Raw genomic sequence first — 27,340 nt, forward strand, 5'->3', positions numbered from 1 at the left:
GAGCCTATACAAATAAGGAACACAGGAGATTTTTTAGTCTCTAGCACCCTAATGAGCTTAGTTTGAATGAATTATAATAAAAAAAAGATATAGTTTAATAGGCTGAGATTACAGATATTTTAAATTCTTGCAAACTAAATAAGTGAAGTGATTTTTTTCCTAAATGGCAAATCAGGGAAATTGCGCCTACTGGAGGAATTATAATGAATTGCACCTCAATACCAAATAATATAGTCAGTATGGTGCCTGTATTGGAAAACGTCTTCCACATTACAGTTCTACACATGCACCTAAATAGGCTACAGCATGTTTTCAACAGGGCTCGGCCATATTCATGCACAATATTTCAATGTATCCTTCATTTTACACAGTGGGCAGCCTGCTTAGGCCCAGTAACACTGCAGAACAGTTCATGTGCTCAGATGTCTCAGGCTCCAGGAGACACGGTGCCAAGGACTTGCCATTGAAGTATGAAGAGGTAGAGAATGGATGATAATGCGACCTGAGGCATCATTTGACACTCAGCTGCATCTGGAACATCTGTTGTGACAGGCCTATCACAGTCTCTATTCGTTCCCTTCACCTCTATGTACATTTCTGCTGCTGAGCCTCGCCTGCCTGCCGTATCTGGGGAGAGTTATTAAAAACAAGCCAGGTAAACCAACCAGACTCCTCCACCCAAACAACAGAACACGTGTTTTACATTTTCCCCCCTATGGCCTCTCAACTAATACAAAAGGGGCTACGGTTTATGGTGTGCATGAGGTTGCTGACGGAAATTTTATGCGGAACATCAAAACACATCACCACCACTGGGCAAGAGCCTTGATACATTTGTATTAAGTCACATTTGAAAAAATAAATAAAACCAACTTAACCGTAAGGCGAAACATTGGTTTTGGCTTATACAGATGGAATTATTTTCTTCAAATCATTCTTTTTCACCATTTATGTCTTCTAAATAATCAGGCTCAGTGTGATGTCTTATATGTCCATGAACACACCCGAAGGCTCAGGGAGTGACAGCATCAACCACACACACACTCACAAACCAACACAACCCAATGGATTATGTCCTATCCCAAAGCCAGGCTGACCTCTGACCTTGGAGGCCAAGGAGGACACACGTGAGGTGATAAGTGAAGCACAGGGCCTATTGTGCAGACGGTCTCCCTGTCCATTTATTGACTTCCTAAATGATCCATTATGAAGTGATTTACGAGGTCCACCGCCACCCCACCAGGCACTCCTAAGGCCGGTGGGTTGCTGTCTGCTCCATTCAGCAGACATCTGCACCAATGGACCCAGCATTTGATTTATCAGAGAATGGACGGAAGCTGGCCCACGCCACCTCTAGTGTTTGTTCAAAGCCAACAGGAGAGTTAGGAAGCTGTTATGAATGCAAGATGTCACCAGTGGGGTCAGGGACAAAAGGTATAGATGGAGCTCTGCGGGGAACAAGGAAAACATCTCATTAAAACTTGAAAAAAGAAGTAAGCAAAAAAAAAAGCTCGTAGTGCATGTATTTCTAAAACAATGTCAAAAGGGTTTTCAACAAGTTCCAAGTACAAACATCCAAAACATAACTTTGAATACATGCAAGGAAACCAACCAAACCTGCAGTTACACACTTTTTTCAATGATAGTAGCGTCACAGCAAGGCAGCTTGTCGAGCAAATGACCTCGTCTTTCCTCTGTTCACTAATGATTCGTGGCCATTATGCTAGTCTGGCTCTTTGATTTCTCAGGCCTTTCCTGTACAGCATGATGAGCTTCTCAACTTGGGGTCACCCCAGGAGACAAAGCCTTTATGAAGCAGAACATCTAGCGTTTGAAGCCCCTGGCCCCCGGCCTCTCGGCACGGTGTTGTAACACATGAGCTCCCATGCTGCTCATTGACTCAGAGATATTATTAGAGACAGTGGACAGAAAAACAACACCTCTCTATTTTCTCTGGGACTTTCACAACAAGACCCTTTGCCTTGTTCCTGACAAATGTCTGTTTCTTAAAAAGACATCTGTATTTGGCATTACATGTGAAGTAAATGTAGAAGTTAACAATGGTCTTATTTTAACATGCAAATGCTGACATCTTATTTTATTCTTATTTTTTACTCATGAAATTCTTCAGCTTGATGGTTAGGTTAATGTACATGTAAAAAGGTTTAATTAGTTTTTGTTTTGTTTTTAAAATCAGCTTATAAACAGATAATGCTGACCAAGGAGAGCATCTGCAGATCAGCACCTCCTGTAAACCAACAGCTCTGTTCTTTATGTCCCTGCTGTGATTAACCTTGTTTAACAAATACAGCTCAGGTCAGGCTGGAGGGCCGCTGGGTTAAGCTAAAACCTGCTAGAATAACAACACAAGATTACATAGCTGCTCAGGTGTATCGTATACCTCAAATTCAAATCCACTGGAGCAAATCTCCTATCAGATAAGTCAACACAATCACATAGTTGACAGAGCATCACAAAAGGCTTTAGCAAACAGTAGGCTGAAAAAGTCAGCAAGTGCCTAATTAACTATTTGAAATATATCAGACATTTTCATTAGCCTCACATTGTAGGTTAGAATGTGTCTGCCTGTCCAGCTCTGACATATATAAAGAGGTGTTTACATTTGTATACACAGTGGAAATACTGTGTTATGTCAATATAGGTCTATCCGAGAAAATAAGGCCTTGGTCTGAACTTCACATTCATTGCACACTCATTATTGAGGTCCTGCAGTTGACGTCACAGCCTCCAATAGCTGCCATACTGGTGGGCAGAAAATGCTACTCTCAGTCCTTCTAGCATGTATAAGAACTAAATCAAATCAGTTAAGGCAGGATGCAGCGTTGACTGTAACGTTAGTCACATTAGCTAATTAAGAAACAGACTTATGACTTAGTTTTTCTTTTTTTTTTTTTTAAATTACCTTAGCAGGTATTCACCAGGTCAATAGATCCAGATGTCACTAAAGTCGAGCTCAGGTTCCGTGCGTAAGCTACTATTTAAAGACTGCAAATAACTGAGCAGGGGCAGTGTTAAGTGTCACACAAATGCATTTCCCTTATTTTACTACTCTGTCTTGCTCTTAAGAGCTCAGATTAGACCAGTGGTCAGAAGGTGGAAACCGGACAATTTTAATAACTGATTCATGACAAAAAAATGAATTAGCCATTGCTATTTATAGGCCTTGCGCAATTCTTCTTCTCGTCAATATCGCTTGGCGCTAGACGGTGACGTCAATGCAGGACCTCAATATCAAGAGGCTAGTACAGCTGAACATAATATACACAGTCCATATGTCCAGATATCAAACCATTTATCTGGACTGTTACTGAATTGTTGGCCGCTGACACCAGTTTGGTCACACCAACATCAGTGTAGACGAGAGTTAAGGAAGTATTGATTAAAAGTTCAAATATCTGATTTATCATCCAGAGCTCAGAGGCTCAGCCGGTGTCAGCTCCCTCGTTGTATATGGACCACAGGCTAATCCGCTGGTCCTTGGATCCAGCAGCCAGCAGTCTTTGTCTGGGGTCCTGGTGGTCAGAGAAGGCCACGCTTAGCACCTGGTCAGTGTGGTACTGAAGCACAGCCAGTGGTTGCAGCTTCTTCCACCCGAAAACCCGCACTCGATGGTCCCAGCCCGCTGACGCCAGAAGCTTACCGTCCCCCCTGATACACAGCTGGGAAACCCCAGGGTTGACCAGCATCACACAGTCCTGGAGCTGTAAAACCACAAAGAGGAAGAGGATCTTAGCAGGTGTTTGCCGGTTAGAACCTTAGAATCATGTATCAAACATGCATGCCGAGACACCTTTACATGTATTACAAGCACTTCCACACAAGAAGACCATGCAGAGGCCAAGAACGCTGAGCAGTAGTTTTTTTGTGGTAATTGTCAGAGAAATCTAAAACCAAATGAACCTGTTGTTCATGCAAAATAGGAGACAAAAATAATCAGACAAACTAAGTGAGTCAGTGAGTTGATTAATCACTGCCGTCGAAGAAACTGAGGCCAACACAAACACAGATAAGAAGAGACAGATCAGCTGATCTGATGACTGAGGTCCAAGTGAGGCTGGATGTCTGTTGAACCTGGCTGTAGACTCCTGGGGCTCAATCATCAGCCATAAAACATTACGGCACGAGGGCCGCAAGCAAATCTCTCTGCGTCCCACTATTTGGTTTGGAGTTACGGAGGCCCTCATCTGGAGGCAGGACTTGAGTTACCTTTGTCACAGTTTGCAAGAAAGAGAGAGACCATCTCGCTGAAATACTTGTTTGCAGAGACCTTGTTGCTTTAAGCTCCTCTGATGAATTACATTCACACTGAAAGGTCTGGTCAGCGGGAGAAGAGACCCGATAAATACATTGTTGTAATGTCAGCCTGCTAAAGATTAGCCACAGCTCCCTCTCCCTGTGATCTACAGTGTCCCAAGGACTGTATCAATCTCTCTAAAGGGGCAACATTCTGACATATTATAATGAATGGCGGCTAAGATCACTATCTAAAGGGCCTGCTGTGGTGGGCATTCCTGGGGAGCAAACGTGCTCTTCCTGCAGGCTAGGGATCTCTGCTGGACCTGTAGATGGGACTCAAACATCTGGATATGGGAGCTGAAATCAAACTAGACAGCGTAAAATTGACTTCATAAGTTGTGTCTAGGGAGACTAATGGCTTTGGATGGGAGGAGAGGGGAGAATTTATCTACGTGTTCCTGTTCCGGGCAGGAACCATCCACAAGCTGCATGTGGAAGATATAAGCCAGGTACTCATAGCCCAAGTGGATAAAGTGGAATGCAAGGGAGCGAGGGAGCAGGGAGGAATGTCATTGATCAAAACAGAGCGAGAAAGTTAAGTTCAGAGCAGGCAGTGTTGTGATTTCATTTTTTTTTTTGTTACTCAAACCATCATTGCTGGTACCACAAGTGTGAAACAGAGTGTGGCTGGTTAGACCAAACAAGCCAGATACACTGATACAAAGAAACCTGGGGGGTGAAAGATTGTTTGGAGCTTTGTTATTACCTCAAGAAGTTGGTATGCCCCTTCCTCTCTCCATCTGGTTTGCATTAGAGGCCTGATAATGATGGGTTTAAGTGTCTGTTTTTGTTTGTTTTGCTTCCCATAGTTTGTGTCAGGAAAAGGCATTTGTTTCATTAAAGGGTCAATTGTAAGCAGTAAATGGCTAATGATGTAGTAATGGTCATTCAGCAGGGCTGGCTGGCTAATTGTTTTTACTTTCTACAGTCTGAGAAAGCAAGAAAAGTGGTGAGAAAAAAAGGGCTGTCCTCCGCTATAATTAATGGTGCTCTTGTGCAGCTATGCTGGTTCCTGAGCTGCTAGTGATCAGTGTTTACTCTGTGATTTCATGTGGCAGTGGTGCTTGACGGTAATAGTGCTGAAACGATTAGTGGATTAATTGATTAGTTGATCAACAGAAACATATTTTGAAATTCAGTTAATCGTTTGAAGTAATTTATCAAATACAAAATCTAAACATGGGCTTGTTCTGCTGCTTTACTCTGTTTTATATAATTGTAGTAAATTGAATATCTTTAGGTTTTGGATTGTTAGTTGGACAAGGCATCACCTTTGGGTCTAGAAAATAGTGATCTGTATTATATAAACTAATTCATGAATTGATCACAAAAACAAGCAACAGATGAATCAATCATGAAAATAAATGTTAGTTGCTGCCTGACATTAACATTAGTTTTGGTCATATACAGCATCTGCCCATGTTTTTGATTAACACTGCAGCACAAGAAATACAGTTCTTTGGATATAGTGTAATTATAAAAACATTAGCGTTGGAATGACGAGACAATTATTTAACTGACAGAAAATTAATCGACAACAACTTTGATAACGGATTAATCATTTAAGTCAGTTAAAGTAAGTAAAAGTAAAGTAATAGTAATTAAAGTAACAGTTAGACATTAGGCTACCTGTTTCCCGTTTCCAGTCTTTGTGTTAAACTAAGCTAAGCGGCTGCTTCATATTTACCGTACAGACTCGAGAGTGGTAACAATCTTCTCAACAAACTCTCTGCGAGAAAGCATATTTCCAAAAACATCAAACTCAAATGTGAATATTTGCTTGTTTTCTTAGTCTTCATAAATTAGTAGTAAATGGATTATCTTTGGAAAATACGATGATTGAGAAAATGATTAGCAGAATGGATAATAAAAATTTTGTTGCAATGTATTTAGTGACAATCAGTTGCAGCCCTTGAAAACGTTATGTCTCCCTGTTAGAATAACTCTTCTTTGTTCTTAAATAGGAAAATATCTAACTTGTGCTGTCATTTTAATTCCATGTTCTCCAGCAGCAGCATTGTTGTTCTTGCTGCAGAGCCACACCACTGCTGAATGAAAGACAACGCTGCTGACTTTGAGCGCTGCCATTAACCAGGTCTCAATATGTAATGAAATCCATTAGCTCTAACCAGGGAGTCTTGGCTTGTTTTATTTGACGTCCCATTTTTCTTGCTTTTGCTTCCTTACTATCTCATCATAGACAGAATTCATCTTTGGGCTTCATCATTGTTTTGTTTGAACACTCCTTCCTGGCCTGTGTTACAGAACACACACACACACACACACACACACACACACACACACACACACACACACACACACACACACACACACACAGAGCAGACTTTCTGACTAAACGCCAGCTTTCTCAACTGTCAGGAGGCTACCAGCTAAATGGTAAATGGACTGTACTTGTATAGCGCCTTTCTAGTCTTCCGACCACTCAAAGCGTTCAGCAGCTGGGCCCACTACAGTTTTTGTGGCCTACGACGGATCCAACACAAACTCACACTTCGGGATCCTCTTTTGTAGCATCTCACCGACAGAGGAGACGTTCAAAAGGAGCGTCCACTTGGCAGATCTCACTCAAGCCTTGCTCCACTTTTCTCCCAGTCTTTCCCCTCAGTCTTGGCACGGATCTTGGCGTTCACGCTCATCTACTGAAACGTCCCATCATCACTCACTCACTCGAGCCTAGCGGCTGGGAGGCTTTTCGCAGGTATTTCTGACACACCCTGTCCCTGAATCACACTCAGCAGCGGGGAGATTACAGCCTTTTGTCACCTTGCCTGTCAGAGCATGGCTCTGGCTGACAGGAGACGGATGTGTCAAACAGGTGAGCAGTCCCAGAAAAGAGAGAAGAGGAGGAGGGGAGGTGCTCAATAAAGAGAGCAATCATTTTTATGACAGCAGCTCATACATACATCAGTCCAATAGTAGACTGAGGTGGGGCCTGATATGACCTGACCCATTCATCAGGTCAGATTAGGATTGGCTGACAGGTATAAGAATTCACAGAAGACATCATGCAGGTGACTACTGGGGAGACAGTGGGGATGTTTTTACATTGTAGTGAAGATAAGGGACAGGAGTTCCACCTGTAGAGAACTGTCACCAGTCTCAGAAATAGCTTGCTGTCAGCCATGCTTGATTTACACTGCTAATCTCCCTCTGTCTATACTTGCTTTCCATTTTTCCAGTCTGCGACCTCTGTCTTTGTCTTTGTCCTGGAGGAACCCGTCACTGCACTTGTCAATACATTTGAGTGGCCGCCTAAATATATGTCCATCTGGCTTAACAGCTTGTAAACCCTAACACCCACACCCTGGTCTCACCCTGACACATTCCCAAAAATGCACACTACAAGGAAAGGAGAAAAAAGGCTGAAGATGATGCCTCATTACTATGAGAAGATATCAGGCCAGCCAGGTCAAACAGCAGATCAAGGCCTCTGGGAGCCATGTGTAATACATTAACCTCCATTCCTGAGGCTATCTGTCTTTATCTGGGCCTGATAAGCTCACTTCACAGCCCTTCAGCTTCACTAAATCATAACTGCACTGTGTTGTGTCACATTCAGTTTCCCCTCCATTTCACAAAAAGCATCTATCTGCCTTTCCAGCCAGCTCCACTACACTGGACTGTATCGCAGGGGTAATCTGTGGGATGCTGAGGCACTTATAGCCTCCTCAGCCTTTATTGCAGCCTCCCACTGTGAACTACTGTTCCCTTTACTGCAGATGTGTTTTTTGTTTGGTTAAGGGGCCTCCGAGGTTTTGATATTTTTATTACCTCTCACGGGTCGTCCGTCAGGACCCGGGGCCCGGGTCCGCCACCCGGCAGGTCCCCCCGCCCCCTTACTGCTGCCACACAAAAATACTTTTGTGGGAAGAACTGAGGATAGCTGTCTGGACGTCACACTGAGCTGCACTTCAGGATAATTTAAAAGCCCCTGTTGGATCTTTTCCCTCTCCTTGTGCTTTTTTCCTGTCATCCTCATCCTGGATTACTTGCTGAATCAATATTTTGTTGCTTGAGCAAAATAAACCAAATAACCACTCTCCTCCTGTTTTTGGTATATTGAATCAAATCCTTCGTAGTGTTTTTCTAGACGCATTTTCAGGGTGAGAAAAAAATGGACTTTGCAAATATTTCTAATTCAAGCATTCATTTGTAAAAAGCCTAGGAAAGAATAATACCCTCTCACTGTGCAGGAGTGTACTATAACAGCCTCAGGTTCCTTTCTGCACTGATTCATGGGGTTGGCTGCAAAATGGGAGCATTCCCTTTTGCTCATGAAATCAAGAGAAAATATAGCTTCAAATGAGGCGTTAAGTCTCTGAAGCGTTGGCTGTTATGTAAAATGAATTATGGTACAAAGCTGATGTGATCTCTTTTGGTGTGACAGAAGATGCTCTGGTATGGGCTTTAGTGCATAGTTTGGACCACTTCCAAGTATGTATGGGTCTGTGAGAACCTGTATGTACTGTGTTTTCAAGGTAAGCATGCATCTCAATAATATCCCGGTCAAGAATAACATTGTATTAGTTGTTTTTTTAACTGCTAAATGAGATAAGTATACATAATTTTTCCTATTTAGTACTATACAGTAATAAGTAAAATTACATTTTGTGATGTGTTTTTTTTATCCAGAACTATATATATTATCCAGGCCTAATGTGTGACTATGTATCAGTGTGTGTGTGTGTGGGTGGTTTGAATCTGGAGTGACAGCCTCAACTCGGCCCTTGGCCCCTGGCCCTGCCAACGCTGTGTAACCAGCAGCTGATTTATGGCCCCCGGAGCCCTGCTGAGCCTCTTCCTCTTTGGCCCCTGATGTTTTCCAAGAGAGCCTGGAGAAAGGCAACACTCCTCACCTCTATTCTCTACCATTACCTTTTTATAAGATTTTATGGCATTTAGCTGACTCTCTTGTGCAACAATTAGTTAGCAGGTAGGGGGTCCAGGACCTTAACCAGGGACACTTCAGTAGGCCACATGAACATTATAATTAACCAGGGGTACTTGTACCCCAGAAGGTACTGCTGCAGTTGCCAAGGCATACTTGGAAAGATTGTACAACAACCACAATAACTACAACTAATTTGAAAAAAATAGGTATTGTGATTTGATTACACACAGTGAGTCAGCTGTAACACCTGACACTACATGTTGCGGTTGACAATGCCAGAAAAGTAGTTAGCACGATAGGAGAGAAATCTAAACAGTTAGCTACAAGTAATAATAATAATAATAATAATAATAATAAATGGTTGCAATAGATAGCATAGAAGTAATGAATAAACAATTTAAATAATGTTAAATGTAATGGATAAAATGTTTTAATATTTATCAAAAAATAATGGATAAGTAGTTGAAATAGTTAGCTAAGGTAATGAATAAATTGTTGACATAGCTAAAGGTAATGAATAAACATTTAAAAAGATAAAAAATATATTGCTAAAAGTAATGGATAAATGGTTAAAATAGTTAGCTAAAAGCAATTAATAAACAGATAAACTGCTAAAAGCAGTAGATACATGGTTGATAGTTAGCTAAAAGTAATGGATAAATGGTTGAAGTAGATAGCTAAAAGTAATAGACAAATGGTTTAAATGTCCAGCTTAGGCCACTCCAAGGTAGTATTGCAAATGCAAACCTGCGTTAAATAACAGTGTTAAATAACAACAATAAAAATTCTAATGAACACATTTGGAACATGATGGGTAGTGTCGATGAAGGGGTACATTAATTCATCTGACAGGGCTGTGGAGGTTTATCAGACAAAAATGTTTGAGAACCACTGCACTAGACAACACCACTACCCTCTCTAAGCCTGTCCTCTGCTGACCTGCAGGTTGTTTTGTCTGTCCAGCATCCAGGAGGAGAGTTTCTTCTCAGAAGAGCCTGATATGCCCCTCAGACGCTTGATGTCAAAGGTCAGGCACATGACAGGCTCAGGGTGGGCTTTGGCTTGGCTCAGCTTGGACCTCTGGGATACATCCCACAGCAACAGGGAACCGTCTTCATATCCAGCCACCAGGAGAGGTCCAGGACCAGAGTCTGGCTGGAAGTGAGGGAGGATGATAAGAGAAAGAAGGAGGGACAGCGAGATGGGAAGAGAGAGCACAAAGAGTAGCGTGAGGTACGATGTGAGATGAGAGCTGTGTAGTAAAAACCACAGAAACCACTGCGTGGTGCTGGAAGCTGAGCAGAGCAGAGGTTATCATCCTGAAAGCTCCTGCTGACACTCGGAAAGACACTGTGGGCTCCATTCGTCAGCCTGCTGCTCTCTCTTTCCAGCACTCCATTACACCACCACTCACTTTGCTCCTCATCTATATTACTGAGCCACAGGCCTCACTGCCGGCACTGATAAAATAGTAATAGTAATAGTAAAAAATAGTAAAATACTGCAGAAATGCTGTTTCTCTTCAAGTGTACGGTAGTTTAGATTTTTTTTAAACATGTTTTTCAATTAATTATATATTGTTTTAGTATATTTTATTTTTACCTATAGTTACTTTTCTACTCTTTTATGGACCTTCTTTTTATGCTTTGATGCTGATATTTGCAGCATTTCTTATATTTTTAAAAGTGCAGTCCATGTTCTGAAACTGTAACTTATGAAGTATGTACGGTAATAATCCACGCACTATTACTTACTACTTATATTATTACATTGTATTATTATACCGTACATACTTATCATCAACCGGTAAATCCACGTTGTACTTTACACTTATTTTAATTTATACTTATATCCACTTTGTACTTAATTTATCTTACCTGTATTATAGTGTAGTATATTCTGATTGCTTAGTACTTCTATTCCTGTGTGCACTGACGTGATAGTGAGCTGCTGTAACAAAAGAGTTTCCCCTCGGGGATCAATAAAGTATTTCTGATTCTGATTCTCAATATTGCTGCTACAAATTTTACAGCAGGGAGTATTCAAGTTTTATTTTAACAAATAAACCTTAATAAAAAATATTCTAGAGTAGAAAGTGAAAATATACTATATTCCACAATTACTGAGGCACAACATTAGGGCTGTAACTAACATAACAAACATCACTAATTTATTTTTAGCAATTATTATATATTTAGATATTTTTATATTAATAATTTGGCCTATAAAATGTCAGAAAAATGCCAATTGCAAATTCCCAGAGCTCAAGGGGAAATTTCAAAAAACAAACTGATGTACAAAAGAAACGCACTAGTATTTCACATCACATGAAATGAAATTAAACCAGATGCACAAACAGGCATCTGATGCAAAACCTAAACCACACTACCTCTGTTAAATATATATAGAGCAACCTGTACCAAGCATAAAATGTAGTTGTATGCATAAAAGAAGAGAAATTAAGCAGTATAACATTTTAAAAGAATGATAAAGCAGTGCCTTCCCACTGGTGGGAGTCACAGATAACCTTTCAGTGCTAGTTAGCTTCTTCTAAATTAGTGTGTTTGATCAAACAGGCACAGAGGTTGTGTGGAGGTATACGTTGAGCTTGTAAATCACTTCTGCGAATGAGAACATAAAGGTGAACTGATAAAAACTGGGGGCTTCATATATCTTTGCACCGCTGGAGGGAAGAAAGGAAGGACTGAAGGAGAGAAGGGAAGAAGGAGGAATGAAAAAAGAGATGGAGGGAAGGACAACTGGTGTGATCTAACCTCCATCCTGCTTTCCAGAAATCCCACAATTCTTCCTTGTACATATATGAAGCACCATGCCCCACACTAGAACACATTCCCTGTGAGGAGTGTTATCCAAACAATGACTGAAACTTTTCCAAGCTTAAAAGACTTCACACTGGCCTGTGGAACGGCACAATACATTTCAGAAGACCTGTGAATACACAGCACAGATATACACGTAGTCCTGACTCGTGCCTTTGCTTCAAAAAACCATCAGGCCCCCAGCAAATGCACTGTGCCCTGCAGAAGCGAGGGAAATAAATTTTTTCCATATGTGCGAGGGGGCCGTGTCTGCCATCTTTTCATCCATCTTCAAGTCCTCTTCTCACTTAACGCTCTATATTTCTCTTCTTCTAGCTTTAAATAAATTATAGACAGAGTCGTGTATTCCTTCCAAACACATCAGCGAGGACGAACACTAAGGGATTATGAAAACAAATAAAAACAAGTGAAAATCAGTGGCCCTTGCTTGCCGGCAGGGCCCGGGCTAAACGTTCCAGGCTTGGGGCCCACCGTTTCACTTAAGTATAGGACCTCCTTGATTGATGATGTCATGGGTCGGAGGTCGGGGAACCCTGGGTAGACACCTAATTCATTATATCCTCCACAGGCCTTTCTACAAGAGGGCTCTCTGCTGGAGTGGGGCTGGGGCTCTGGGAGGAGATTCATCACCACAGAACAGCTGGAAAGACAGATGAATGGGAGCTGGTTGAAGAGGCAAGACCAGTAGAGAGAGAGCAATGAAGCTGGCTCTTCTCTAGAATGGCTACTAGTTATATCAATGTGACCATGACTATTGCCATTTTTTCATAACTGTACTTATGGACTGCATTGAAGTGTAATGACAATATTTGTGTACATAATGCGTGTTAAAATGCATTTTGAACATTTACAAGTAATGTTATTATGTCAAGTAATGTTATTATGTCATTTTATCCTGTAAACATCATTATCATTATTAACAATGCAACTAGCATTCAAGCCTGTAGGCTGAAAGGCCTATTTTTAGTTGATGTCCAGTCAAGAGTCAAGACTCCAGGGACTTTTACACTTATAGTTTTTGTTAAGTTTCTCTCTTCTTTCTTCTAAAACAATCACATTTGGTGGAGAGGTTTAAAATCTCCCTGTTGCTGAGGCAACAAAAAATATAAAGATGTAACCCTATGGAGGCATTAAAACAAGCTCTAACAAATAGAGACAACATAACTATAATTGCTGAACCATTAGATCTAAATCAGTTTTAGTTGCTGCGAGTTTACAGCTCAAGCAGAACTCCATTCTCAGTTTTTCTGCGAGGGCTGAAACTCAGGATTATTTTCATTGTTGATTAGTTTACTGATTATTTCTTGATTAATCCATTAATCATTTGGCCTATAAAATGTCAGAAAAAAGTGACAAATGCCCATCACACCCAAGGTACCCAAGGTGACATCTTCAAATTGCTTGTTTTGTCTGACCAACAGTCCAAAACTCAAACATATTCAATTGACTGTCACATAAGACAAAGAAAAGCAGCAGATCATTACAATTGAAAATATGGAACTAGGTGGCATTCCATCCTTGAAAAATTATTTAAAGGATTAATCGATTATCAAAAATGTTACCAGCTGACTTTCTGTCAATAAACTACTTGGTTCATTGACTAATCGTTTCAGCTCTATTTCTTGCCATTTCTTAACTTGTAAAAAACCATGTTTTTCTTCTTTCTCAATTTCATTATCTCCGAGTCAATTATCAATAGATTTTCTATATGCCTAATATGCTGCTGCGCTCGTCCTTCATTAGAAGCCCTTGAATTGAGCTGAACTAAATTCAATTCAAATTAGATTTCCCTCTTTTCCAATGTGCGTGACCAGACATCGTGATTAAATAGAGAAAGTCATTATTTGAAGCATTTGTCCCAGCATTATAAGTGAGACATACTTTGTCCCAGTAATTACACTATAAGTTTTCATTTTGAGAAAATAATTTTTAAAAAGTGATCACTGTGAAAGGTTAGTATATATCAGGCCTGTGGGCAGAGCAGATCACTGTTTTGAAAGGGAACTTTCTGTAGTGTAGTGAACGATGGCTGCAGGAGTAAGGAGGAAAAGGAAAGCACAGCTGCAGCCTCTCAAAACAGATCAGTTCAGTTTATGGCATATGACTTAATACACACACAAGGACGATGTCATGTCACGCTCTGAAGGTGTTGCTATTTTTCTGATTGATGCAGATGATGAACACTGAAAATTGTCAAAAATGCAGCTGTAAATGTACAATTTGTATATTGGTTTAATCCTCCACAGTTTGTGTAACTTCTTTTGAGTGGCTCAAAAAAGGAAAAAGCCAACATTTGTCATGTTTTGCATGCCAAAAAATGCTCATATACAGTATAGCCTGGTATGTATTGACACAAAGTATACACAAAATATTAAAAATAAATAAATAACAGTAAAGGCCTCCGCGAATACATGCTGGTCAAGTCCTAGTCTCCAAGTGTATAGGTGTAGGTGTATCTTTTTAATCATTATCATGTTGTATGGATTGTAGCTGCCATGTGTTGTACTGTGGCATTATGTATTGGTGGGTGTGTGCTGTGCTATTTTGTGTGTATTTATTATATTGTATATATTAATATTAAAGGATATGTTGTTTTTTTCCATTTTTTGGGTGCCTTTTAAACATCTGGCTGAATATTAGGCTTTTAGGCTAATTCTGGCTCATGTACAGTTTTTTCTCTTTTGATCAATGAGCGTTGTCCCTGTCAAATAAACAAATACAATAAAAACATAAATAAATAAAATCTAAATGTAATCAGAGAGAAATATGTGGCTGACAACCTGAATTTATTGTATATTCAGCAAACACTTCTATGTAATTTCCTTATGTGGTAAGTCCTTCCAAAATCAACAACCCAGAGACCAACAGCTTGTTTGCTGATGTGGCCGCCACAGGCCTCAGGCAGGCACTGCTTCAACATAAGGAACCAATCGTTTCCTCCGGTTTTTGTCCCGGTCCGCCATGATGTCATGGCCACGAGGCAGCAAGGTGATGAGCTGAGAGTGATGGATATCTGTATAGGAACATTTCCTTTCCCCGCCAGCCTCTGTTCACATTAAAAGCCTTGCACATCATACATCAATACTGTCCCCTGGCCAAGCTCTACATCCCCGCACAAGTCAAACCCACATGTGGAGGCACTTTCTTCCTCCTCGTTCGCCGTATTGTTCAGCGCTTCACAGCCAGTCAGAGAAATCAGATAGTAAGCTCTGTCACCTTTTAGACATAGCCTAGCATATGAACTAAAGGCTGGGTGGGATTTTGCTGAAGGGAAGCTGAATTGAGAAGAAAGTGCAGTTTAACACTGCATTTAATCTTTTCCATAAACTCCAGCAGAGAGGGGCTTAAAGGCCGACAATAAATCTGTTGGTGAGTCTGTCTTGGAAATAATGGAGGATAATCACTTCTCGTCTCAACGGTGGGAAGAAAATAGGGAGGGATGGTGAGAGGGAAGACAAAGAGAGGAGATAATTGTCAGTGGTTTCTTCATGGTGTGTGTGTGATAGAGAGAGACAGGGTGGAGAGAGAGGATGCCGGTGTCAGCTGTTGCCTCCTGCTGTGTGAGGTTAAGGAAACAGTGGGTAGCATATGAGCATTTGATGTGAAAGACATGATGAACATTTTTTCTTATGACTGACAGACAGAATGTGTGTTTCCAATCTGCCGGCCTGTGTGTGTGTGTGTGGATGGGTGCACATGCGCGTGTGTGAAAGAGGGTTTACAAACACTCACAAACGCACACAGACACAAACGCACACACTCTCCAGTCGCTCAGTCAGTGAACATGCCTTGGCCTTGAAAGGAATCAGGCTGAAATGATTTAGAATAACCAGGGCCCTTAGGCTTTGAAGTCAGACAGCTGCCTGTACTGTATTACAATGATATTATAGAATTTATAATGATATAATTGATCATTATGTTTCCTGGCACTCAACGCTGAACCAGCATTGGTTAATAAATCAGATGATGAAAGGTGGGTGTAACAGTGAAATCAAAGGGAGAGAAAGAAAAACAAAAATACAATGCCAGCAAGCACTGTGAGACTCTAACTTGTCTACATGTTTCTAGAATAATTTCCCAAATGTCACCTTTATGGCTTTTGTAGTTAACTTATTAAAGTAACTCTAATTAGTATTACAGGAATGCAGGACTGAATGCGCACGAGCCAGCAACTCGCCTCACGCTGGCTTTAAAATCAAAAGCTGTGTTTTGATTTATCTTGCCTGTAAACTGTACAGCCCATAACATTTATTCAAACCATCCACAGTCTTGCATAAGTCTAAAACCTCACTCTGTCCCCCAAAGCCCCAAACCCAAAGAGTTAATAATTAACCATGAAAATAATTACAGGGTCTCTTAACTTTCAACAGCATTTACAAAACAGAAAGCAAACTTTTTGCTCAGATCAGATTGGATGTACAGCTGCAGGCTGATATATGGCTGTGAACCCCCGGCCCTTCCAAACGCTCTAATTACAGTGTTGGGACTCGCTGCCAGCTGAGAAGAAACGCTTGGAAAAATGGCCCAGTACGAGTTGTTGGGCTGTAAATCATGTGCCACGTCTCTCATGTGTATTTGTGTTGACTTTTCTATTATTGCATCTTGTTATGGGCTACTGGCCAATCAGAATAAAGCAGGTAAGTATTGAAAAAAGAGGTACCATTAAAAACAAGGAGGAAAGAGAAGGTAGAGAATCTCCAGCTTTTGATAATGGCTGCCAAGGTGAACTCACTGAACTTGAGATGTAGTTATAAAGTAGAGAGACATGTTGCTACTTTTTGGAGGTTAAGGTAACACTGCAACAATTTCTGTTAAAATGACACTTAGGACTGCCTGGTACTTACCTGCCACAATTTGATACACATGACCATCCCCAGCTTAGCATCTGGTTCCAGGGTGCAGACTGGGGTCTTACTGGGTAGCTCAATAATCTTGATCTGCAGAGAACACGTGACAATTAGATCTTAAAACTCACTAGAGATAGCTGACCTGTTCACCTCTACATTCTACATCCATGCTAGCAGCTCTGTGAGACTGTACTTTGAGCTAAATGCTAACATGCTCACCATGACAATGCTAACATGCTGATGATAAGCAGGTACGATGTTTACTTTGTTCGCCATCTTGGTTTAGTGTATTAGCATGCTAACATTAAAGGGGAACTCTACCAATTTTACATACCAAAGTCTGTTTACAGGTCTTGGGGAGTACTAGTGCATATATGAAAGTGGTATAAAGCTTTTTGTGGCTCCAGAGGGAGCTGCTCGAAGTCTGATCAATTGCCTCAAGTGATGTCACTTTTGTTGATTGGGGCTGAAGATTACAAGTTTAAAAATGAGGGGAGTGGAGTTAGAAACCAGACCTCTTTAGCCCGCTCCTCATCTCTGCTTGAGGCCAGCAGATAGACTAACAGATGACAGACATTGCCATCCCTATTGTGCTAAAAAGAAGATACTTAGTTCCTATATTCACACTTCATAATTCCTGCACATTTTTGGGTGTCAACAGGCTAAACTGCTTTGCACAGCTTCAGTTTAGGTGACTTGTATCATGTATATACTCTCCGGTGGTTTCGTTATTAGGCTAAACCCAACTGTGATCATTTCTTTGTCCACCCATGGTCTGATGGCACTACCTAAAAGCCCTAAGCTGGCAGGCAGACTTTCATATAAAAAGTGCCCTCTTTTGTGGGAATTTATCCAATATATCCTAATGTATTTTTGATTTAATTCCTCTGTTTTCATTATTTTTGTTCTAATGTTTTCATTATTGAGACCCAGTTACAGTTACACACATAAATTGCAGTTGTATGTAGATATATCCACAAGCCGTCTGCCAAGTCATGATTTGTTTGTCTTCTGAATTCAAATAACAAAGCAGCAACCTGAATCTGTCATTGTGGTTCAGGACCTCCGCAGATCAGAGTGCCTCCAACCAGCAGTACAGTACCATCCATCAGTGCAGAGCAGCCACCCCACTGCCTATAATAAATCCTGCTAAAGCCCGACCCCGTGACATGAATGGTGTTTTCCTGCACACATTGGCACTGATTCTGATAAAATACACAGCCTAATGAAGCCAATGATAAAGTGCGTGCCTTTGTATGTGTGTACACACATCACTACCAAAACGCATTCCTTCGACTTCCTCCGTGCTGATGATCCACATATTCATCCTCATTAGGCCTCAGATTAAACAGCCCTTTAAGGGAGCAATCTGTATTTTAGCGCTAGGCCACATCTGTCCTGTATGTTTACCTCTGCATGCTTGAGTTAAGGACTTCTCTGTGCCTCAGGTGATCACTGTTCTTGTGTGGCATCACACTGCCCATAAATAAAAAAACCCACACCATTAATTAATGTTTCTGCCATGGCAGAAATCTGCTGGCAGTAATCTCAATGTGAGCAGTAAATAGTAAAACCACCTGAAATAGCTAAGAAGGAAACTGTTATTCTGTTTTTTTGGTTACATACCTAATATTGACCTACCTGCATATTGGCTAAGGCACTAAATCATACCTTTGTGCATGTTTTGTGGCAAGTGCATATGTATTGTGTTGATGAGGGAATTCATTTATGTGGGTGTTTTATAAGTGGATACATAATAAGCATTTGTCCTGGCCAGTTATGTCTCTGGAATGGGGTGGGGAGACCAAATGACAAAATCGGCTGTGGCCTGTTTTGGTCTACCTTGTATGTGTGTGTTTCTGTGTGTCTGTGTCTGTTGGAACAATGGCATTATTGAGGTGCCGGGAGTCACAGGCGCCCTGATGCCTGGCCTGCTGGACTGGGGTTAGCAGAGGCACGTTTGGCTGGATCAGGTAACTGCTCTGTCCCTTTCAAGTGTGGCTCCTCCACAGCAGAGCAAGTAACATGAATCTGGAGGCAATAAAAGGTGGCTGGATCGCTGGCTGCCCTCTCCCCATCCTGCTTCACTCCACACAAAACCCTACAGGCTTGTGGGTGTTGAGCATTAACTTTGAGACATACAGTGGAGACAGAACTGTGATTTCACTCCAGTGCGCAATCTCTTCAGGCCTGGGAATTCTCTTTTTAACCCCCACTGACTATTTCATCAGCCAAAGTAGCAGTTCTGATTCACTGAATGCCATGTTACTAGCCACAGCCAAAATTAACCGACATTTAGCTGGCGGCTAGTATTAAGTTCCTATCCTTGCAATGTGCATGCTAACTCATGACATGAAGGCTGGTTTGTTAATGATGCTGTTTATATTGCTGTTTGACAGTTCCTGGCTGTAAACTGCATGTCACATTGACTCACGACACATTTGTTGACGATCGGCTAAAAATATTACCACATCCACCTGATTGAATTCACGCCATTTCATATTTATGGTTCAGAAGACATGCACACGATCACAGCATGGTAATAGGAAAAAGTGACAGGGTTTTGATGCAAGAGAACAACTCTTGCTGTGGGACTTCCAATTTTCCACTAACCTACTAAACAGTACTAAAAGCCACAAATATGTGTGAACACTTAAAAGGCAATCCAGCAAACTGGCAACAGCAAGTCTGTTCAGGTTCGTACAGGCTGGCATTTTTTATACCCAAGTCAGACTGTTTAACCAATTAACCATCCCACCTCCCACCTGCCAATACATTTAAGGATGTTTCCTCCTGCTGAACATAGAAAAACATGTGCCAGTGGACACTTCATTTTGCCTAATTAAAATGGAAAGCCCATCATAAATATTTAAAGGATAACTAACCATAAAAGCATGAACATTGAGCCATTTATACATATTATTGTAGAATTAATCAGTTTCACTGTATACTGGCTGTCTGAGGAAAGTTCTTAACCTGAATTTAAAACATTCACAACATTTTGGCAGAAGTACACATATGAACTTTTTGATACAATTTAACAAATGAGCATGAATATGAATTGTCATTATTTTTATATATTATTACAAGCCATTAACCCCACACTGAAGAGTAAAAATCAACAGGAAATACTGAAATTTTGCAGCTTTGGCGAACATTTAGCTTGAAAAGTGACATTCACTGCATCCGTTATTTATGTGCACTTTTCAAGGTTGCAGGGGGCTAGAGCACATCCCAGCATGCACTGGGTGACAGGCAAGGTACAAAATGGATTGGTCGCTAATTTATATATGGGCTAAGCACAGAGACACCCGCACACATTCACACTCACATCCACACCTACAGACAATTTAGAGTTTCCTGATGTCTAACCTCCTCTGTCTGTTGTCCAGCAAAGGCCAGCAGACACGTCCCAGGGCTCGTCTCCAGCAAGGAGCACTGACAGAATCCAACACTGCCGGTCCACACAGAGTCCACCACCTCACTACGACCTTCGCTCAGATCCCACAGACACACATGCATGTCCCGTCCCTGACTGCTTCACCAACAAAAAGAACAAAAACAGAGAAAAGCTGCAGTTATTTGCATATTTCAAAACACATATTCCTGGCTGTCATCTCAAAACATGTCTGACAACATCTAAAGTACAAATAATATTTTACATTCCCATATACTCTACCAGAAACAGTAAGAGAAGGATGAATAAGACATGTTTTCAGAAAGTTAAGAGACCAAGAGAACTGTCGTCCTCACCTGATGAGGGTATCTGTCGCCTGCCGTGTGTTTACCCAGATGACCGAGCTACCAGAATGACCTTCTACAATCTTCTGAGCCCTCCTGGTGTTCAGGTTCCAGATATGGATTGCACCCTTCTCTGACCTGCAAAATTACTCATACTGTATATACAACTTATTCAACATTGCTCTGCTCTCACCTATACCTATAGAAAGAAAGTACAAAATATGGTCTGATTTTCTCTCGTCCAAACTAACAAATACCGAAATAACACTGAAGCTTTTGGTGTGTGGTGCTTTAACAGCTGGTCTTACTCATCCAACCTCTGTACCTGTTTTAAAAACTGAAGTGAATCCTGATTGGCTTGGTATCTACTTATCACACGCAGTAAAACAAACCGTAATGAAGCACTAAGATAAAGAACGAGACAAACAAAACAAATGACTCACCCAGAAAATAGAAGGGGAGTGTCCCCTCCATGGCAGCTAAAGTGGAGGGTGTTGAGGGGCCCGCCAGCCCCCCTCAGGGTGTAGATGGGGGACGGAGCAGGACGAGACATCCCTGAATTATGCAATCAATGTATGGATGCAAGGAGGCCACAAACCCATGTCATGACACCCACTGAAACAGACAACAAGAAAAGAGAGCTAAGAGATTAGTTACTTCTGTGACTGATTTGAAGAACTGGAAAAGATGCAGTTTGAGCTCCAGTCAGTATCTCTCTAACAAAGACCTTCAACGATATTGTGCCGTTTCAGCAGAAATGATAAATGTTCCATTAAAATCAGGTTAATTTGACTCTTTGAGAAGAAAATAAGATGAAAGTTAAGTGTAGGCCTAAAATCCAAAATCATCAGAAACCTAGTCATCTCATTTTGTTTTTGCACAAACACTGAGCAAAGACTGTCAGAAAGTAGCTCCATTTTGCCTTGAAGCCTTTCTCTTCCAAACAGCAGACAGTTGTGTTTAATGCACTGTCTGTACTTTCTCTATTGTTAGTAGCTACAAACCCTGTGGCTCTCTCTCTTCCTCCTTCTAGTCTACATGATAACACCTCTCTTACTCAATACGTCATAAATCACAACCCCTGACACCTTAATTACAGTAAACAGACGGAGATTCAGGCTTTTCACTCCTTTTGTGATCAACAGCCGTTGTCCCAGAGGCAGAGGTAACAGCTCAGGCTTTTATGTCATTTGTAGGCCGGGCAGCGGAGGAAACCTAACCAACCACAGGTATGCTGCAAGGAAATGATGAGTTTGTGATGAGCTTCAGATAGCTAATATCCAGCCATCCATCCAACCATTTTCTAAACTTTTTACTGGCTGCCACCCCTGAGGCTCGTAAGTAAACTCCTCCCTTACCACACTGAAATAATTTATCTACCTGGTTATCTGCAATAACATGTTCACGAGAACAAATCCTAAATGTGACTTTTCCAAAAAGACCAAATTGGACTTATCACACTACTAAAGTAGCGCAAGAATACACTCAAGCTGGCTTTACCTTAAAGGAATACTTTGATATTTTGGGAAATACACTTATTTCGCTTCTTGTTGAGAGTTAGATGAGGAGATTGATGCCACTTAAATATAATTCACTTCAATAAGACATGTTGAAGAATTTTCCCAAAATGTGGAAATATTCTAGCACAATATAGGTAACTATATTTTAGGTGATCTGAGTTAATGAGCTCAACTTCACCACCACACAATCACCCCCTCCTCCACTTTTACTTATCATAACCCTTGCTCCCTGCAATCAGTAGACGCTGAAACTGGAGCCCGAGGCATTCAGGAGCAACTCATTTCAGGAGGTTAGTGGTTAAATTGTCCATGTGAATCTGTGAAGCAGAGAGACAGAGACCCCTGGCCAGCCTGCCTAATTAAGGACACAACGCTGCAGTCTGATGGACTCAGAAGGAAACAGTCAATACATCAGCTTTACTATCCATTTACCACTATAGGGAGACACACTGCACGCTTGCAAAATGGAGCATTTTTTTCCATGCTCACTACAGAAAATATAGCACTGAAATGCCTCCAAATATGTAAAATGACAGAAACGAACATTTGGTTGATATTTGGAATGGTTCAAAGCTGTGGCTGTTTGTATAAGATATTGACTTGTTAGGTATCACTCGTATCTCTGAACTAAACCAACAGGAAACAACTATACAAACTTGTTTTTGTGTGTTATGAAGAAAATAGCAAAAACCGTCAAAAGTGTTTTTGTAAGGGTCTATCAGTTAAGCTGCTTCTCCTGTGAATGGGTGGGTAAGGCTGCATTCCTGAGCCAGTCCTGTGCTTGTGTGAGTGTGTGACAGGGTGAGGCTCACCCTGATAACAGGTAGATTAAGCGTCCCTTATTGTCCTCTTGCAGTAGGCCTGTATGGAGCTGTGAGTCATGAACGCAGCAGCCTGAAACTGGCCGTTTTCATTGTCTCAAGACCAGGGACTGTAAGACTTTCCACTGGCAATCACAGCTCACTGCCAATCACAGACAACGGCTGCGAACAGTGATGGAGCTGTCACTTGTGGACTGCAAAACCAAACTTATATCCAAAAAATGAGTATAACGGCCATTTTCCCCTGCCACCACTTCCTCAGTGGACTGTTCCTTCTGTTTTCCAGGCGTCAGCATTTCCAATGTCTGAATTGCCCCCAACAATAGGTCTGTTGTCGTGGCTGCAAGTGAGTTACCCACAAACCCAAATACAAACGTGCAGGCAGCTCAGGAAGGGAGAGACAGACACTGTAAACAAACAAGACGGTGGCAGGATGTCACTCAAATCTATTTGCAAGGGCCCTCAAATTGTTCCTTGTTAACAGAGAGAGGCAGCCGAGCAAACAATCAAGTCTGGTCACTTGTCAAGCTTGTATGTTTGACATAAAAAACATCTCTAGTGGATGCAAAGATACCTTGGTGGAGTAGCGGCAGTATGTAGCTGGGGTAGATGTGATGTTATGGTCAAAGATCCTCAAGGACAAGTAACTTGTTGTATTTAGATCTCCAAAATTCTCTGCACCCAGCAGTTTTAATGAACCTAAGAAGCTTTCATAAAGTGACAGAGCAATAGATAACAAGTACCCAATAGGTCATTGAATTGTCTTATTAAAAATGGCCACAGGAAAAATCTCACAAATTACAGAACGGGGTAACTAGCTAGGCCTAATGAAACTTGTGTGTCGTGGACAGGGCATAATAAATCAGACTGACTGATTAATATACCGGAGCTGGATATGGGAGCCAGTGGGAAGAGGCAGAAGAGGAGGATTGAGGCTCCTGCTGGCCCTGTAACAGATAAGACAGCTCTGGGGTAATCTGACTCTAAGTCCATGGATAAAGGCAGTTTGTCTCTTCTTGGGCCGTCTGTCCACACCTACTGGGTAATTAGGCCTAATTATGAGAGAAAGGTCCGCTTCCCCTTCATGTTATTAAATAAGAGCCAGCCTCGTCCGCCAAGGATCTCTCAACACCAGCAAGGGGCTGGCGACCTTCAGATCAAACGTAGCCACTATCTGTGACCCCCCCTCCACTGTAGCACCCATTCCCCTCCTCGGCATTGCTGCACATATGAGGGCTTGAGGAGGGAGGGGACAGAGAGAGTATTCGTTATGATATGGGGCATCAAAGTTTTTTTGAGTAGAGGTGAGGGGGGAGTCCTGTCCACATTCCTCGCTTGGCTCTTTAGCGCTGGTATCATGTGATAGGCAGCTACCCACCTGAGCTGCCCCCTTGTCAAATTCTATCATTCATAAATAAGAGCAGGGAGGGAGGGATATACTGATCACAGAGGTTTATTATAGAAGCTTTATAATGCCTCAGCTTCACAGGAGCCATTATGGAGGCATGGGATCCCAAGATCCCCTGCTGATATCAGCCTCATCAAATATGAGATCTGAGCTGCATGATGAAAACTGAAAGTAGATTACACATAACTCAAAAGCTGCATTCTAGATAGGCCTTCCAATGAAAAGCCAACTGTATAACATTTTAAACCAATAGTATTTCTTTTTCTTTCTTTTCTCTGTAAAATCTTTGCCAACTATAAAAAAGACGGCAAATCCGTCCATTGCTGCTACATCATACCTCAGCTATTAGTCATTCTGCTGTTTATCACAGGCAATGGTCTTATCTGCTGTTTCCCTGCTTTTCACCGTCTCGCCAAGGGGGCACTTCCACCTCACTGGTTGGTCAGTGGGTGGTGAGCTGGCTCTACGACCATTAGTCAGCCCTCCTGCCCTAACCCTCCCCCAACTAATACAGATCCTTCTTAGGAGGAAACCAACGTGCCAAATAGAGAGCGAGTTCTATTATAAAAGTCCAGTTAGACAAACAACATGGGAAGTGGCGAGGAAGACACACGCCCTTTATTGTGTCTTGGTGGGGTTATCTGGACTGGATAAACAGCCCAGCGTCAGATAGAGACTCAAGTCAGACACAAGTGCACCAACACCCACTGTCAGTCACAGATCCAATGAGTGGGAAGAGGTGGCATTGTTCCCGTGAATGGCGTGAATGCTAAGCAGGGGCCACTGCAGATAAGAGTTAAATGCCTTGTGGGTGTCACTGAGGCAGGCACTGATGGAGCACTGTGTCAGAGGGTCCTGTTTTAGGAGGTCCTGACTGTGGTCAACAGGTACCAGAAGCCTTATCTGTTTGCATTATCACCCATTTCCTCCATGAGGTCATTTACCTGGACACTAGAGGATAAAGGGACACAAGAGAGTCGACAGCTCAAGTGTCATCATACATCTCCACACGTTACGGGTGTGATAGGCTTCGGAGCTACAGGGATTTTGCTGTCCATACAGAAAAGATATGAAAACAAGTAAATGTTTATTGTGCCATAATCCCGATAAGACATCATGCAACAAGGGATATAGAACACGGAATACAACAAGATGTTACACTTTGTCAAACAGCACATTCCCTAGTGTTACAACTGTCAGTCATCTTCAGGGGTGTGATGAGTGACTGCATGAAGACTAAGTAATGGACGGTGAAAAGTTTGACAGAGTGTTAAGTATTTGTACATGGTAAACAGCTTCCGGAGTTCAGCCAGAACTCTCCTATCAAATTTAAAAAGCTCCTATAAATGGGCAAGCCGAACAAAACCAAAACTAGTACAATTCTAAGTTGTTAATTTGCGCATTATTATGGGAGATGATGTGAGCTGGAAATAGGAGCTCCATGATCAATTTCACAACTAAAAAGCACTCGTACAGTGCATACCTCCATCAAGGCTGCATAATCCTTTAAATTGATCAATTTAATATAATAGCTAAAATAATATAAATTATCATAAAAGATAATAGAAAATATTTAGATCTGCATCTGAACTTGCATCTGCTTACAAATACACTTGACAGACAATCATAGGATACTTCTTCATTAACAGTAAGTGCAGAAATTCAAGAGAAAATAGCTAAATGTTTTTTTATGCTTAATCTTGCTTTATCTAATATTAAGAAATCCATAAAATAATTATTGTATCTGTTCAGAGTTGTCCAACACACCTCATTCTTTCAAAATATAATATAATAGCTTATCTATGAACAGTCAAAATGTAGGCAGTTTCTGTTGCTTTGGTAATTGGCAGATACATGTACCTCACTGACCTTTGGTAATAGTGAAAGCTAGCACATAGGCCTGTTGGATCCACAAGCAGCACTTTATTTTAAATAAAGCTCAACTTTCATTATAATACACTGTTATGAAACTGGTATTGTACCGGTATTGTTTCAGTGCTCTTGTTTTGTTCTTTTTTTTATATGAATTGTCTGTCAGTTATACAGTACTTTCATTTACTGTTTATAGTAACTTAAGTTGTAATAAGGTGCTGAAGTAGCATACAAGTCTTAAAGTTATAACAAGATCAATTTGATTTATATACGAGGATTTACGAAAAGCGTAGCTGAGAACTGTTGATAAGCAAGACAGTTTGTCGTTAAAAAGACACAGTTTTGAATGGAGTTTGGCACGTTCGTGTCTCTATGCGACTCTATTGGACGATAGCAAGGCTGAGTTATACTCACAACGGTCTACATTGGTTAACATTCTGAAGCTAAAGCATTAACAAAAATGTTGGGCTGAAAACAGAAAAGGTAAGAATACAACTTATATCTATAAGCACTTAACGCTAGGTTATACTGGCATTTCATAATGTTATTTACAAGAAGGTTAGCAAAAAGCTAGCAACTACCTACAACAACTGCTACAAACAACTCATATACCTCGTTATTACATGATAGGCGTTACGCTGAGTAAAATAGTGTCACTATAGTAAAAAGAAGCTTTAACAAAACTTCACAAAATACCATTTCAGTGAGACACCGGTGTTTTAACAGTTGTCAGAAAGACCCAGCCAGCTTTGCAAGGAGAGGATACAAAACATGCGCCGGACTTGAAGGACCTCTATTTACAACAGATGAGCTGCCCGTGAAAGTGCCTGTATAGAAGAGTCAACACTCTCTCGCTCTCTCTCTCTCTCTCTCTCTCTCTCTCTCTCTCTCTCTCTCTGCTCAGCTTGTATTCTTCTTCAGTCTGGTATCTCCACTGGTATGAATGCCTGCCTGTGTGCGTGTGTGTTCACTACTTTCATATTTAAGGATATGTGCATCTGGGTATTTCTATTATGATGTGTCTCTTTACAAAGATTAAAAATTAGGTAATGAAAATGAAAT

At 41.2% G+C, this 27,340-nt stretch overlaps 1 protein-coding gene across 2 annotated transcripts; it reads right to left on the minus strand.

The window, feature by feature from the left end:
- Positions 1–1,505: 1,505 nt before the first annotated feature.
- On the minus strand, positions 1,506–27,126 carry gnb1l (guanine nucleotide binding protein (G protein), beta polypeptide 1-like). Of its 2 annotated transcripts, none has more exons than XM_044196249.1 (7): positions 26,975–27,126; positions 21,101–21,272; positions 20,670–20,795; positions 20,289–20,451; positions 16,914–17,006; positions 10,169–10,384; positions 1,506–3,722 (listed from the first exon to the last, which is right to left on the minus strand). In XM_044196249.1, exons 2-7 carry the CDS (start codon positions 21,208–21,210, stop codon positions 3,444–3,446), a joined length of 987 nt encoding a protein of 328 aa, XP_044052184.1. In that variant the 5' UTR covers positions 21,211–21,272; positions 26,975–27,126; the 3' UTR covers positions 1,506–3,443. The 2 variants fall into 2 exon arrangements, with proteins under 2 accessions (XP_044052184.1, XP_044052183.1); XM_044196248.1 differs by having other exon boundaries at positions 20,289–20,454.
- Between the last annotated feature and the right edge of the window lie 214 nt (positions 27,127–27,340).

The sequence above is a fragment of the Siniperca chuatsi genome, linkage group LG5, assembly GCF_020085105.1.
Source record: "Siniperca chuatsi isolate FFG_IHB_CAS linkage group LG5, ASM2008510v1, whole genome shotgun sequence".
In the NCBI taxonomy this organism is placed as follows: Eukaryota; Metazoa; Chordata; class Actinopteri; order Centrarchiformes; family Sinipercidae; genus Siniperca; species Siniperca chuatsi.